This window comes from Dasypus novemcinctus, chromosome X, assembly GCF_030445035.2.
Source record: "Dasypus novemcinctus isolate mDasNov1 chromosome X, mDasNov1.1.hap2, whole genome shotgun sequence".
Classification (NCBI taxonomy): Eukaryota; Metazoa; Chordata; class Mammalia; order Cingulata; family Dasypodidae; genus Dasypus; species Dasypus novemcinctus.
In genome coordinates this window covers 186,521,439-186,535,010 of record NC_080704.1, presented here as the reverse complement: position 1 = coordinate 186,535,010, position 13,572 = coordinate 186,521,439, and the positions used below count along the sequence as shown (strand labels likewise).

Genomic DNA, 13,572 nt, shown 5'->3' with positions numbered 1-13,572 from the left:
AAATTAGAAAATACTTAGAAGTTCATGATAATAAAAAATAGTTTTTATTGATGCATGGAGGCTTCAGCTAAAGTGGTGCTCAGAGAACATTATATGCTTAAATGCTTATATTAGAACACAAGAAAAGCTTAAAATTATGATCTAAATATTCAGCTTATGTTATAAAAAGAACAAAAAAAGAAGCCCCAAGAGACTGTCCAAGGAATTCTGCTTCCAACATGGCTGAGTAAGCTCCTACTGGATATGACCCTCCCACAGATAACAGCTATAAATCTGGACTAAATAAATACAAAAATTAATAAAGAGGCCATAAGGCGTTGGAGAGTGAACAAAAAGCAGGGGGATTATAGAGGACTGTTGATACTTAGAAGAAAGGAATGGCCTAGCATAAATTGTCCTCTCTATGTGTGTGCTTTCTTTTTTCCTTTCAGTTTTGAACCTGAGAGCAGGCCAGAGCATGGGGTGGCTAAAACTCTGATTGAAAATCCATTCTCTTTCTGGCCTAAACAACCAGCAGAGAAAGTTTGGGCAATCACAGTTGCTGGAAACTGAGGGGATAATTCTGGAAAGATAAGCCAGAGAAAGGGAACAAATTTTGTGTATAAATTCTGCCCAAATCTCTGACCTCTGAACCATGCAGGTACAGGACAGAATCCAGTTAAGAATAAAGAGTTCAGCTGAAATTTGATCTGCAATGTAAGAGACAGTTTGTAGTTTGATTACAACCAAGTTAATTGCCTGCTAAAATTAAACAAATGAAAAATTCTTCAAAAGAACATGATAGAATCCAGAGTCTCGACAGCATAACATTTACAATATATCTAGAATAAAATCCAAAATTTCTTAACATACAAAGGACCAGGAAAATATGAGTCATTCTGAAAAGAATTTCCTAAAGTAATGTTAATGTTTTAAATCTCGATAAAGGTGTGGATTATATAGTTATATGTACTTGTCAAAACTTTGTGAGGGTACGCATATGATTTGTACCTTTAATTGTAAGTAAATTTTACATAAAACATAAAATATAGTGACCTTTAGTTAAGAGTATGCATGCTGAAATAGTTAAGTGCAAGTGTATAAATAATTTAAAGTGCATCAAAAAATTAGATTAAAGTACCTGTGGAGCGATGGATAGATATGTGATAATGCAAGTAGAGTAAAATGTCACTGGTAGACTATAGATGAGGTGGGAATATGGGTGTTTGCCGTATGTTTTCTTCAATTTGGCTGTTTGAAAATTTTCATAATAATAAGTTGGGAAAAAAACCCTAGAAAATAAAATGAAAAAAAAAAGCAAGAACAGAAATTAACAAGATGATAAAATTAGAGTGATCAATATAGCCATAACTGGCTCTTTAAAAAATACAATTGAACAAAACCAGTCAAGAAAAAGTAACAAAGTATAAATAAACAATATTAAGAATGAAAAGAAGGTCATTGAAAAGGATTGCAGATACATCAGAGATTAATTACATAGAATATTATGAATAACTTCATACCAATGAATTTGAAAACTTTGGTGAGAATGAATAAATTCTCAGAAAAATATTTTCAAAAACTGATACGAAGAGATAGAAAACATGAGTGATTATTTAACCAAATTAAAGAAATTAAACCAGTACAGAAAATTTTACTATAAAGAATCACTCACCTAGAAAACTTTAGACAGGAACAGATGATTACAATCTTATATAAATGCCTCCAGGGAATGAAGAGTGATTCTTCCTCAGTTTATATCATGAGGCTAACATAGCTTGATACCAAAACAAATAGTGATAGTATAAGTAAGAAAAGTGTAGGTCAGTCTCACTCATGAATTCAGAATAAAAATTCCTAAAGAAGAATATGTCCACCAAATACTTCCATGAGAGTATTCATAGCAGCATTTTTCATAATAGCCAAATAAATTATTGACGTCATACCATGTTTATTTTCCAATCACAACAGAATGAAACTAGAAATCGAAACAGAAGGAGAAAGGAAAATTCACAAATATGTAGAAATTAAACAACATACTTTTTTTAATATACTTTTTAATTTTTTAAAGAAGATCCTTAGATTACATAAATGTTAACATAAAAATGTAGGGGATTCCCATATGCCCTCCTCCCTACCACTCCTACATTTTCCCACATTAACAACATCCTTCAGTAGTGTATGGTACATGTATTACAATTGTTAAACACATTTTGGAACATTGCCACTAAGCGTAGATTATAGTTTACACTCCCTCCCGCACACTTTTGTAAGTTATGGCAAGAGATATAATGTCCTGTATCTGTCATTGCAGTGTCATTCCGGACAATTCCAAGTCCTGAAAATGCCTCCATAGTGCACCTCTTTTTCCCTCTCTCTGACCTCAGCATCTCCAGTGGCCACTGCCTCCACATCAGTGATATAAATTCTTCCATTGCTAGAATCACAATAATTCTAAACAAGAATACCAATAAGTCTGCTCTAGTTCAGCGTTTAATCCCCAATCCTGAGGATTCTGGGATGGTGATGCCCACTCTGCCTCTAATTGAGAGGGGGCTTAGATCCCATGGGGCAGATGGGTGGGACTATCTTGCTTGCAGATGCAGACTCTCCCTGTTCCTTGGGATGATCATTGTCCATCATCATCTTTATGTTGGTTGTCCTGGATGAGTCCAATGAACTGGAGAGTAAGTGTTGCAACTCTGTTGAGATTCAGAGTCCAACTGGCTCATGGAAAGCTCAAAGATTTAAGTCTCTTGGACATACACTTATCTAGTATAGTACTAACTATAGTTTAAAATAGAAGAGCAGAAGGGCCATGTGTAGGGAAATCACACCTGAGTCCAACTATGTCACACTGGGGAGCATAAATTCCAAAGTAGGGCCCACTGTCAGGACGCCAAACTCCCAAACTGTCAGCCCTACCTTTAGTGTCTGGATGTCTCCAGAGACCTAGGACCCCCACGATTTGAGGCAATATTTACTTTGGCAGTTAATGAGATCCTGCTGAGATGTGCATAAGCAGAACCTCTAGAATGACCTCCCAACTCACTTTGAAGTCTCTTAGCCATATAAACTCATTTGTCTTTACCATTTACCCCTTTTGGTCAAGGTTTTTTTTTCCCCAGTTGCATTGCTAGCAAACAACATACTCTTAACTGATGGTTTAAAGAGGAAATCAGAAGTGAAATTAGGAAATATATTCAGATGAATGAAAATGAAAATACAACATACCGACACTTACGGGATGCAGCAGAGGCAGTGCTGAGAGGGAAATTTATAGCTCTAAATGCTTACATTAAAAAAGGAGGGAGGGAAGCATACTTGGCCCAATGGATAGGGCATCTGCCTACCACATGAAAAGTCCGTGGTTCAAACCCTGGACCTCCTTGACCCGTATGGAGCTGGCCCATGCGCAGTGCTGATGCGCACAAGGAGTGCCATGCCATGCTGGGGTGTCCCCCGCATAGGGAGTGCGCCCCTTAAGGAGAGCCGCCCAGTGCAAAAGAAAGTGCAGCCTGCCCAGGAATGGCGCCGCACACACGGAGAGCTGACACAGCAAGATGACGCAACAAAAAGAAACACAGATTCCCAGTGCCACAGTAAGGATAGAAGCAGTCACAGAAGAACACACAGCGAAATGGACACAGAGCAGACAACTGGGGTGGGGGTAAGGGGAGAGAAATAAATAAAAATAAATCTTTAAAAAAAAAAGGAGGGACGAGAAAGGAAGATTGTGGGAAGATGGCGACAGACTAACACACTCAGTGGAATGCTCTCACAAAAACAACGAAGAACCAAAGCTGTCCAAGGGAACCTGCTTTGGGGGTCAGCAGATTAGGACAGTGCTACACAACTCCCCAGAAGACAAGGGACAGAGAGAGAAAGAAGCCAAAAAGACAAACTTGAGTTCCCAAGCCCCCTGGTGGCTGGAAAGGGCTGCCCTCCCCCACCCTCAAGAAACAGGGGTAAACGCCCTGGCTCACTGCAGCCAACTGAGAGGGGAACAGACTTCTTCCCTGTCAGCTGTTTCAAGGGAAAAGGGAGGGGAGGTCAGGGTGCTTTTTTTCAATGAATTCAGCCAGCAGAGCTCACTTGGAATCTCTGCTCTGGAGATTCAACACAGGAACACGGGAAAGGTGAGTTGACTGGCCCCATCTGCTGGCTGGTCTGGAAACTGCATGGACAAAACTGCTCACACTATCAGTATCCAACCCCTGGGAGAAAACCTGCACCCCATAGTGAGTCCCTGACCTGATTTTGAAAATTTAAGCTGGGCAATTTTGAAGGCAGAATAAGTTGAACCAAATATCAAAGAACAGCTATGGGAAAAAAGGAACAATAGGCAAGAAAGAGTAATTAGCCATCAGAGTAAATTCACTGACATATTCAGATGCCTAGACATCAGCAGAAAATTACAAGTCATACTAGGAGATAGAGAGAGATGGCCCAGCCAGAAGAACAAACCAAATATCCTAAAGAGATGCAGGATTTAATAAAATGAATCAGTGGTAATCACACAACTCCCCTAAATCACTTCAAAGAATTTAAAGAAAATATGACTAAAGAACTAAAGATATTAAGAAGACCCTGGGAGAGCATAAAGAACTATTTGAAAGCTTGCAAAGAAAGTAACAGAACTTACGGGAAGGAAAGACACGATAGATGAGAGGCACATAAGAGCAGATTTGAATTGCTTGAAGACAGAATTAGTGATTTTGAAGATAGAACATCTGAACTGGAAAAGACAAGAGAATGGAAAAAATGGAACAGAGTTTCAGGGAATTGCATGACAATGCAAAACGCACGAACATTTGCTTTATTGGTGTTCCAGAAAGAGAAGAGAATGGAAAAGGGACAGAAAGAATATTTGAGGAAATAATGACTGAAAACTTCCCAACCCTTATGAAGGACATAAATATCAATATCCAAGCAGCACAGTGCATCCCAAACAGAATAAATCTGAATAGACCTACCCTGAGACACCTAGTATTCAGAATGACAAATATCAGAGATAAAGAGAGGGTTCTGAAAGCAGCAAGAGAAAAGAAAGCATCACATACAAGGGAAACACGATAAGATTAAGTGCCAAGTTCTCATCAGAAACCATGGAGGAGAGAAGAAAGTGGTATGATGTATTTAAGATTCTGGAAGAAAAACTGCCAGCTAAGAATTCTGTATCTACAAAGTTGTCCTCCAAAAATGAGGGTGAGTTCAAAGTCTTCACAGACAAACAAAAACTGATAGAATATGTTACCAAAACACCAGCTTTGCAAGAGATACTAAGGGGGTGCTGCAGCCTGAAAGGAAAAACAAGGGTGAGAGATTTGGAGAAGAGTTTATCAAAGCCTGATGAAGGAAAATGCATACCATGAGTTATTTGCATCTGTCTTTTTTTATTATTTAAATTTTAGACACAAGGACATTTATTCTAGAGAAACAGTACATAACTCCTGTTTGTAAGGTAAGTCTTTCAGATAAAGCTTATAAATCTAAGTGATAGCATTATTGTATAGTATTTGGAATATGCTTTGATAAGTTATGGTTTATACTTAAGATTAGAATTCTGAGCATGTTTTTGATGCGTAAGTTTAATCCAAATAGATGGATACATTTTAAAGATACAACTTGAAAAGCAAATTCTTGAATAGAAAATAACTTGGTCAGTGTTATTAAAATGTTGACTCATTGGCTTTTGTTTTATGATAAAGAAAATAAGTGATTGCTTTCTCTCCTAGAAAATATACTGCTGTTACAATTCACTCTGTTTTCCTTGCTTCTGTACAGTAAGTTTGCACAAGGCTTAAAAGTTTTAATATTCGTTTTGATTCAAAATTGTGGTTTTGTTATATGTGGAATCTTTGAAACTTCAGCCAAAAATGCATGCAAATGTGAACATTCTGAAGTGTCTCTTAATTCTGATTTGTGCTTAAGTTTTTGGCTTTAAAGAAGTTATAACAATGGCAGTCGCCTCCTTCAGTATTTATTAGATATGTGAAGTACTGATAAATGTCATAATGATGGTTTTATTTTTTAGATTATCACTGTAGGTAGAATAGTCCTTACCACAAGTGAGTAATTTTTTTAAACGTGCATTGTTTTAATGAGCAGATTTTATAGATACATCATGATAAAGTGTACTACTACATTTTTAAAAAGTACGGGATGATATGGGAGAGGGAGGGGGGTACACAGGAATCCCTCATAGTTTCGATGTAACTTTTCTGTAATTTAAAACCTCTTTTAAAATGAAGTTTATTATATTAAAAAAAAAGAAGAAAGCCTTCAAATCTTTATCATGAAAGTAAAAAGACAACCTATACAATGGGAGAAAATACTTGGAAATCACATATCCCATAAAAAATACCCAGTATATATAAAGAAATCCTTCAACCTAACAACAAAAAGACAACTCAGTTTATAAATGGGCAAAAGATCTGAACAGACATCTCTCAAAGAAGATATACAAACGGCCAGGAAGCACATGAAAAGAAGCTCAACACCATTAGCCTCAGGGCAACACAAGTCAAAACCACAATAAGATGCCGTTTCATGCCCATTAGAATGGCTGCTATTTTAAAAAATGGAAAATTACAAGTGTTGGACAGGATGCAGAGAAATAGGAACACTGCTTCATTGCTGGCGGCACTGTAAAATGGTGCAGCTGCTGTGGAAGACTGTATGGCTGTTCTTCAGAAAGTGAAGTATAGAATTGCCGTATGACCTGGCAATCCCACTTCTAGGTATATACCAAGAAAAACTGAAAGCAGGGACATGAAAAGATATTTTCATACTGAAGTCCATAGTGGAATTATTCACAATTGCAAAAAGATGGAAGCGACCAAGTGTCCATCAATTGATGAAGGGATAAATAAAATGTGGTAGATACACACAATGGAATGTTATTCAGCCATAGAAAGGAATGAAGTCCTGATACATGCAACAACATGGATGAACTTTGAAGACACATTGAGTGAAATAAACCAGACACTAAAGGCCAAATATTATATGATCTCACTGCTTTGAATCAATTAGAACACGTAAACTCACAGAGTTAAAATCTAGAATATAGGTTATGAGGGGATAGGATGGAGATAAGGAATGGGAAGTTAAGGCTTCAGATGTACAGGGTTCCTATTTGGAATGATGAAAATGTTTTGACAAGGGATAGTGGTGCTGGTAGCATAACATTGTGAATGTGATTAACAGCACTAGAATATATGTCCAAATGTTATTAAAAGGGAAAATGTTAGATTGTATATATGATAACAGAATAATTTTTTAAAAATCCCTGGAAATACACTACACAGTGAACCCTAAGTTAAACCACAGACTTTAATTAATAGTATATATTTTTAAATGTGCTGTCATCAATTGTAACAAATGTTCCACACACCAATGCAAAGTGTTGGTGGTGGGGTGGTGTATCCGAATCCTGTATTTTATGCATGATTGATCTGTAAACCCACAACTTCTCTAATAAAGAAAAAATAAAGAACTTCTCTTCCTTGAGAGAAATACTGTTCAGGGAATGAAAGGACAAGCCACAGACTGGGATGGGCTATTTGCAATGCACATAACCAAGAAATGATCCAACATATGTGAAGAACTGCTAAGCATAAATAAGAAACATACAAATGATGTGATTAAAAAAAAGTTGCCAAAAATAATGAACAAATATAGTAGAGAAAAAGTAAATGGCCCTTTAATCAATGAAGTGATGCTAATTAATAATCAGGAAAATGGAAAATAAAAGTACAACAAGATATAATTTTAAACCTATCAGTGGTCTCACCCAGGACAACTAACAAGGAGGTGAAGATTGACAACCACCATCCCAAGGAACCGAGAGAGTCTACAACTGCAGGCAAGAGAGTCCCATCCATCTGCCCTGTGGGATCTAAGCCCCCTCTCAATTAGAGGTGGAGTGGGCATCACCGTCCCAGAATCCTCAGGACTGGGGAATGAACTATGGACTAGAGTGGACTTCCTGGTATTCTACTATAGACTTATTGTGATTCTAGCATTGGAAGAAATTATGTCATTGATGTGGAGGCAGTGGCCACTGGAGGTTCTGAGGGCAGGGAGAGGGAAAAACAGGTGCAATACAGGGGCATTTTCAGGACTTTGGAATTGTCCCGAATGACATTACAGTGACAGACAGGCCATTATATATCCTGCCATAACCTACAGAATTGGGTGGGAGAGTGTAAACTACATTGTAAACTATAATCCGTGCTTAGTGGCAATGCTCCAAAATGTATTCATCAATTGCAATGAATGTACCTCACTAATGAAGGATGTTGTTAATGTGGAGAAAAGTGGGAGGTGTGGGGAGCAGGGCATAAGGGAATTCCCTTTATTTTTTGTGTGATAATATTTGTGTAATCCATCTTTTAAAAAAGAAAAGAAAAAAACATTTCATATATTCCATTAATCTATTATTTTGTACAAAGCTTACAGCACACATTTAAAACAAAAATCAAATCAAGCTTTCAAGAGTAATTTGTATGCTTATTTGTGGCAACTAAAGATTGAAAACATTAAGTTACTTCACAATTATCTGATATGTTCAACTAGTGATCAAGTGAACAAAACTTTATAAGTTCATTTCTGAAATTCCAGCTGACTCTGAATTTACCTTATGAACCGTTTCCCAAGCACTGCTCTATCACTCCTCAACATTTGAATTATAAAATGTTTGACATCAGATTTTTAATAAAAATCTAAAATATTTTTAAAAATTAAGCCTATCAGGTTTGCATTAAAATGTCTGACAATATCAAGTGTTGGCCAGGGTGTGGGGCAATAAGAGGTCTTATACACTCTTGATATGTGTCTAAATCAGTACGACTGCTTTGGAAAATAGATCGGTATTATTTAGTAAATTGAAGTTGCACACATCATATAAGCCAGCAATTCAATTCCAAGGTCAATATCTGCACCTGTGTAAGTACATACATATAGCTGGGTGGGATGGTACATACATGGGTGTGTGCTGCACTTGTAAGTCTTTGTGTGTTTGAAATATCTTCAGATGCATTTGGGATGCCTTTACTAGAATTTTAATAAGTATAGTTGATATTTTCTAGATTTAATCTCAAAAATATTACTGGGTCTGTCTGATCTGACAATGTAATACTCTTTTGAGGCAATTTTGGCAAACTGTTTCCATGGTGACTAATGGTCTAATTTCACAACGAAGGCCAAACTGGCGATATTGTATTATAAATTCTGCTCTCACTCAGATATGCAGTCTGACCTACTCAGCTAGCATCAGACCCTCAGTTGGGATCTGAGGGCAGCTGCGCAAATGGAGACAGTCACTTAATTCTCCTTCTCTTGTGCTGTTGGTTCCTAGCAGGAGCGCAGACAAGCCAGCTCCTTGAGCAGTGGTGCTTTTCCTTGGACAAAGAAGTTCAGCCTGGATTATTTAGCCCTGGACTTTAATAACTTACCATCGCCAGCCCCAGTACAGAAGGTATGACTTTTGTGTCTGAGAATTCCCGGGCGATTATATTTCTGTTTAGGTTCTTCTGATTATTAAAGTCACACGTGTTTGCTTTAGAAAGTCCTTAAATTACAGACACAAATGATGAAGAACATTGAAACCAGCCATCATCTTGCCACCCAGAGAGAATGAAATTCTGGTGTATTTCTTCCTAGGGTATTTTCTTTGTGTGCCTATAAATATATGTTATATCTATTTACTTCAAGATTTGGACCATAACATTAATGGGAAAATTTCTCAGGCCCAGATAGGATGGGCTAAAGGGCCCTCTGTTGGAGGAAGAGCCTGTTGAGGGAACGAGGGACCTTAGCCTAGTTTGGTTAGAGTTAAGGGAATGGTGAAAGGCACTCTATGCTTGGAGTTAGGACCACTTAGTAAAGGGCCTCCAATGCCAGGCTGGGCAGTTTCTCCTCCAGATGGTTGCCATGGGGATTAAATGAGTTAATACATGACACCAATTATAACTGTTATCTGGTGTCGTCCATTGCACAGTGTAAGCCATTGGGTGGATGAATGGTAAAGCAGTGTGCAATAAATAAATATTTTGGAGCTGGGGATGGTCATAATCAAAATTGTTTGGTAAAAAAAATCACAGAATGGACAGTATGGTTACATTAAAAAAAAAATCTTCCCCTTTTGCTGAATTAACTCCTGCTATTTTCAGCTTTCATTTCATTCCAAAAATCTGTAATGCAACTCCAGAAAACCTGGTCAGGAGGGTGAGATGAGCGAGTATAAATGGTGCGTTAGTCAGTTTTGCTAGACCATGCAGTCAAAAAAAACCCCAAATCTCAGTGGCTTACAACTAAAGTGTTTTCAGTTTTTGCTCATGTTACACTCCACTGCAGGCTGGGACAGTTCTGCTACATGTCTTTTTTTTGTCCAGGACCCAGGAAGAAGTAGCAGTCCCCATCCAAGGCACATCGGGTCTCATGGCAGAGGGAAAAGAGGGATTGCAGAACTGCATGATGCCTTTTTCCTCTTTAGGATTGGCACGTGTCATTTCCACTCACATTGTATTGGCTAGAGCCAGTCAAATGCCTATCGCAAAGTTGACAGGAGTAGAGTAGGATAGATATTTATACACAAACACACAAAGTAGAATTCTTCCATATGGGTAGACCCACTAGGAAGGGGCAGAAAACATTTAACAAGAATGTAATCTACTACAGAAAGGCAGACCTTTTCTTGAACTTTTTATTAATATAATGAAAACCTTCTTGTTCTCCCCCTGCAGAAACTTTTTCTTTCAGAAGATCAGAGAGTAGACTATGTCCAAGTGGATGAACAGAAGACACAAGCTCTCCAGAGCACGAAGCAGGAGTGGACTGATGAGAGGCTATCAAAAGTATGAGAGATGTGGACTTGGGGCATATGTGAGATGGGGAAATTGGGGGCTTAGTTTGAGCATTTGCACTAGAACTACACTGATGGTCAATGCGGGTCAAAACCAGAAGAGAACCTTTAGGAAAGAGTAACTGTTTCTATCAAGCCTCCTGGCAGACAATAGTCTGTGAGGGTCCCGCTCCCTGGCCTGAGCCTGTGGCTGCTGTTTCCTTCTCCAGCCCCACTGCCCATGCGCAGAGCCTCAAGGATGCTTGGAGTTAACTCCACAGTCACAGGAAAGAGGGAGAGATTGAGGATTCCACAGCCAGGGACTAGGATGTAGAAAACTCCATTCATTCAGGCAGGGGAGAAACAACAGAAACAAGATCTGAGAGAACTGGTTTTCCTGGAGTTTGGTTTTAAAAAAAGCTCTCGAATGGGGCATTCAGAGATGAGAGTCACACCACTACCAGTTTGAACAGAAGGCCATTTTACTCCGCAAGCTAAAATTCTGTCCTCTCTTCTGTGCATAGGTCACTGCTCCACTGCTCACCAAGTCCTAAGAATACGAGTCCGCCGGCTTTGGACGATGGCATCACGTTGCTCCTTCCTTTATACCCTTGTGGTCTCAGTTGGACATGGGGTTTTATTTAATGCCCGACAGGTCTTTTTTAGCACCTGCAAGCAGAAGACTTATCTGAACAGCCAGGAGTTAAGCAGATGCTGGTGTGCCTGAGTCTCACACACGAGGATGGATTGAATAGGCAGGCGGGCCCTTGGCTGTCAGGGCAGCTGGTAGAGTTGTCGGCTGAGCTGCAAGGCGCCACGGTTTCCAGCTGCCACAAAGGGAACTTGATGCCAAAGGTTTGTTTTATCAGGCCAGAAAAAAAGGAATTTTGATTTTCAAAGTAGCAGGTGCTGGTGACACCATTGTCTTCCTCGAGCAGAGGACAGAAAACTTGCTAAGTGCGTTAGACGAGTTTAGAAGCCTTGGTGAACCCAGACACCCATAGTCAGCTGCACGTCGGGACACACAGGCTGCATCTTTCTGCAAGTGACTGGCAAAGAGTCACAGGGTCTCAGGAAAGTAATCCAGGGCTCCAGACTGCGAGTTCCCATAAATCCTAGCTCCCCCATGTGTGGGCACTTGTTTATAGATCATTAATTACCCGACAAAGGCTGGTGCAGAAAAATTGTGTGCCCAAGTATCAAGAACCACACTGGAGTGAAGCTAGCTCAGAAAAACAACGGAAATAATGTCAGTAGTGAAATGGCATTTGACTGATCCTCCCCCCTCCCAGGGACGTTTTTACTGCGTGAAACAATACCCTTGAATAGTGTGACCTGTTTAGAAGTAACTAATTAAGAACAGGACTGCTGTGAACAGGGACAGTCTAGGCTTACAGGTGTAAGGATTAAAAACAAAGGTGGCTTCCCTGTCATTTCTAGGGTGTATGTAATTATGTCCTGCTTTGATAAAACTACTAATGGATAGCTATGCAAAAGGGCAACACTTCAGGGAAATAACAAGTAGGTAGTTTTTGAGCTTAAAACAGCCTGTGTTCCTGGGAAAAGCACCACAAGGCAACTCTCGTCTTCTGGCAGGAACAGTTGTTATGTAATAGGGGCTATGTCTCCAACCGAAAGCCTAATGTTTCTAGAGAAATAACTTCCGATACCGTTTCAAGTCAAGCACAAAGAAGAAGTCTTTACACTGTATGGTCTACACTTTCCTTAAAAATGTGGAAATCAGCCTAACAGGACCATGTAGTAATGATTGGCATATTGTTTTCTGTAGTTCATTTTTCTTTCACTTGGTTTCATTTCGTTTCGTTTTGCTAGGAATTCTCCCAGATCAGGGATTGTGCAGTGCAGGAGGAGGGAGTGAAGGTTCTCAAGCTTGTAGGACGGGAAGGCCTTTTGGGAGTTATGTTGGGAGTTCAGTGTTCCTTGGGGAGGGAGGAGCCCCAAGGTCCAGCTCACAGCCTCGCAGGAGCGACAGCAGCACCAAGTGATCCAATGGGAGCCCCTGCACAGTGAAGCAAAGGTCCGTGAAACCATGGTCTTTCACAACGACGGGGAAACCAGGGGCTCTCCTTAGGCTTGGCTTTCTCCTCTTAAAGACCTCCCAGGCCGAAATTTATATCATCTCTGCACCCACAATCACCCTGATTTGAAAAATCCATTTTGTATAGACTGTTTGCATTTTGGCATTAATAAAAGTTTTATAAAGAGGAATAATGACTTATGTTCCCTTTTATTGGTTCTAAGCTATGATAGCCAATAGAAATAAGGAACAGATTTTGAAAGCTGAGTATATGAAAATAGAGTTCACCGCTGTTACCCAACACAACACACAACGAACTTAACCTTGCTCCTGCGGAATGACCTACATGTGAGTTATTGTGCTGCACACTCTTGAGCAGGTGGTTGTGATGGAGCTTTTGCTCAGCCATCCCACATTTTGACATGCTCCTCTTCTCTTCATTAGGCTCTGGCCTGTGTAACTGGCAGTAAAAAACTCTCTCCCCGACACCAATGTGGCCTTCCTCATGACTTGCATTAAACGTCACAAGCCCTGGGCCTGCCTCTTCCCCAGCAGGGGTTTCTTCAGCTGCCACCTCCCTTTTTCTCCATGACTGAGGCTCCCAGCTGCCTGGATGCTGGGGCAGTGGCGTCTCCAGGCCATGCGCAAGGTGTGGACAACCAAAGTAGTGAGGGCTTGGGTTTGGGGGGAATGGGCCAAAGAGGGTGCT

At 39.6% G+C, this 13,572-nt stretch overlaps 1 protein-coding gene across 7 annotated transcripts in view; it reads left to right on the top strand.

Annotated features, from left to right (window-relative positions):
• Nucleotides 1-13,054, top strand: part of GAB3 (GRB2 associated binding protein 3) — a 117,946-nt gene extending 104,892 nt beyond the window's left edge. For 3 of the 7 annotated variants that reach the window (XM_071213237.1, XM_058292385.2, XM_071213239.1), the window contains exons 9-11: nucleotides 9,344-9,460; nucleotides 10,728-10,838; nucleotides 11,350-13,054. In XM_071213237.1, the coding sequence (XP_071069338.1) occupies nucleotides 9,344-9,460; nucleotides 10,728-10,838; nucleotides 11,350-11,379 (258 nt within the window). In that variant the 3' untranslated portion in view covers nucleotides 11,380-13,054. Of the gene's footprint in view, nucleotides 1-9,340; nucleotides 9,461-10,727; nucleotides 10,845-11,349 lie in introns of those variants that run through there. The other 4 variants (XM_058292384.2, XM_071213238.1, XM_058292387.2 and 1 more) reach the window with 2 other exon arrangements.
• Nucleotides 13,055-13,572: the final 518 nt, after the last annotated feature.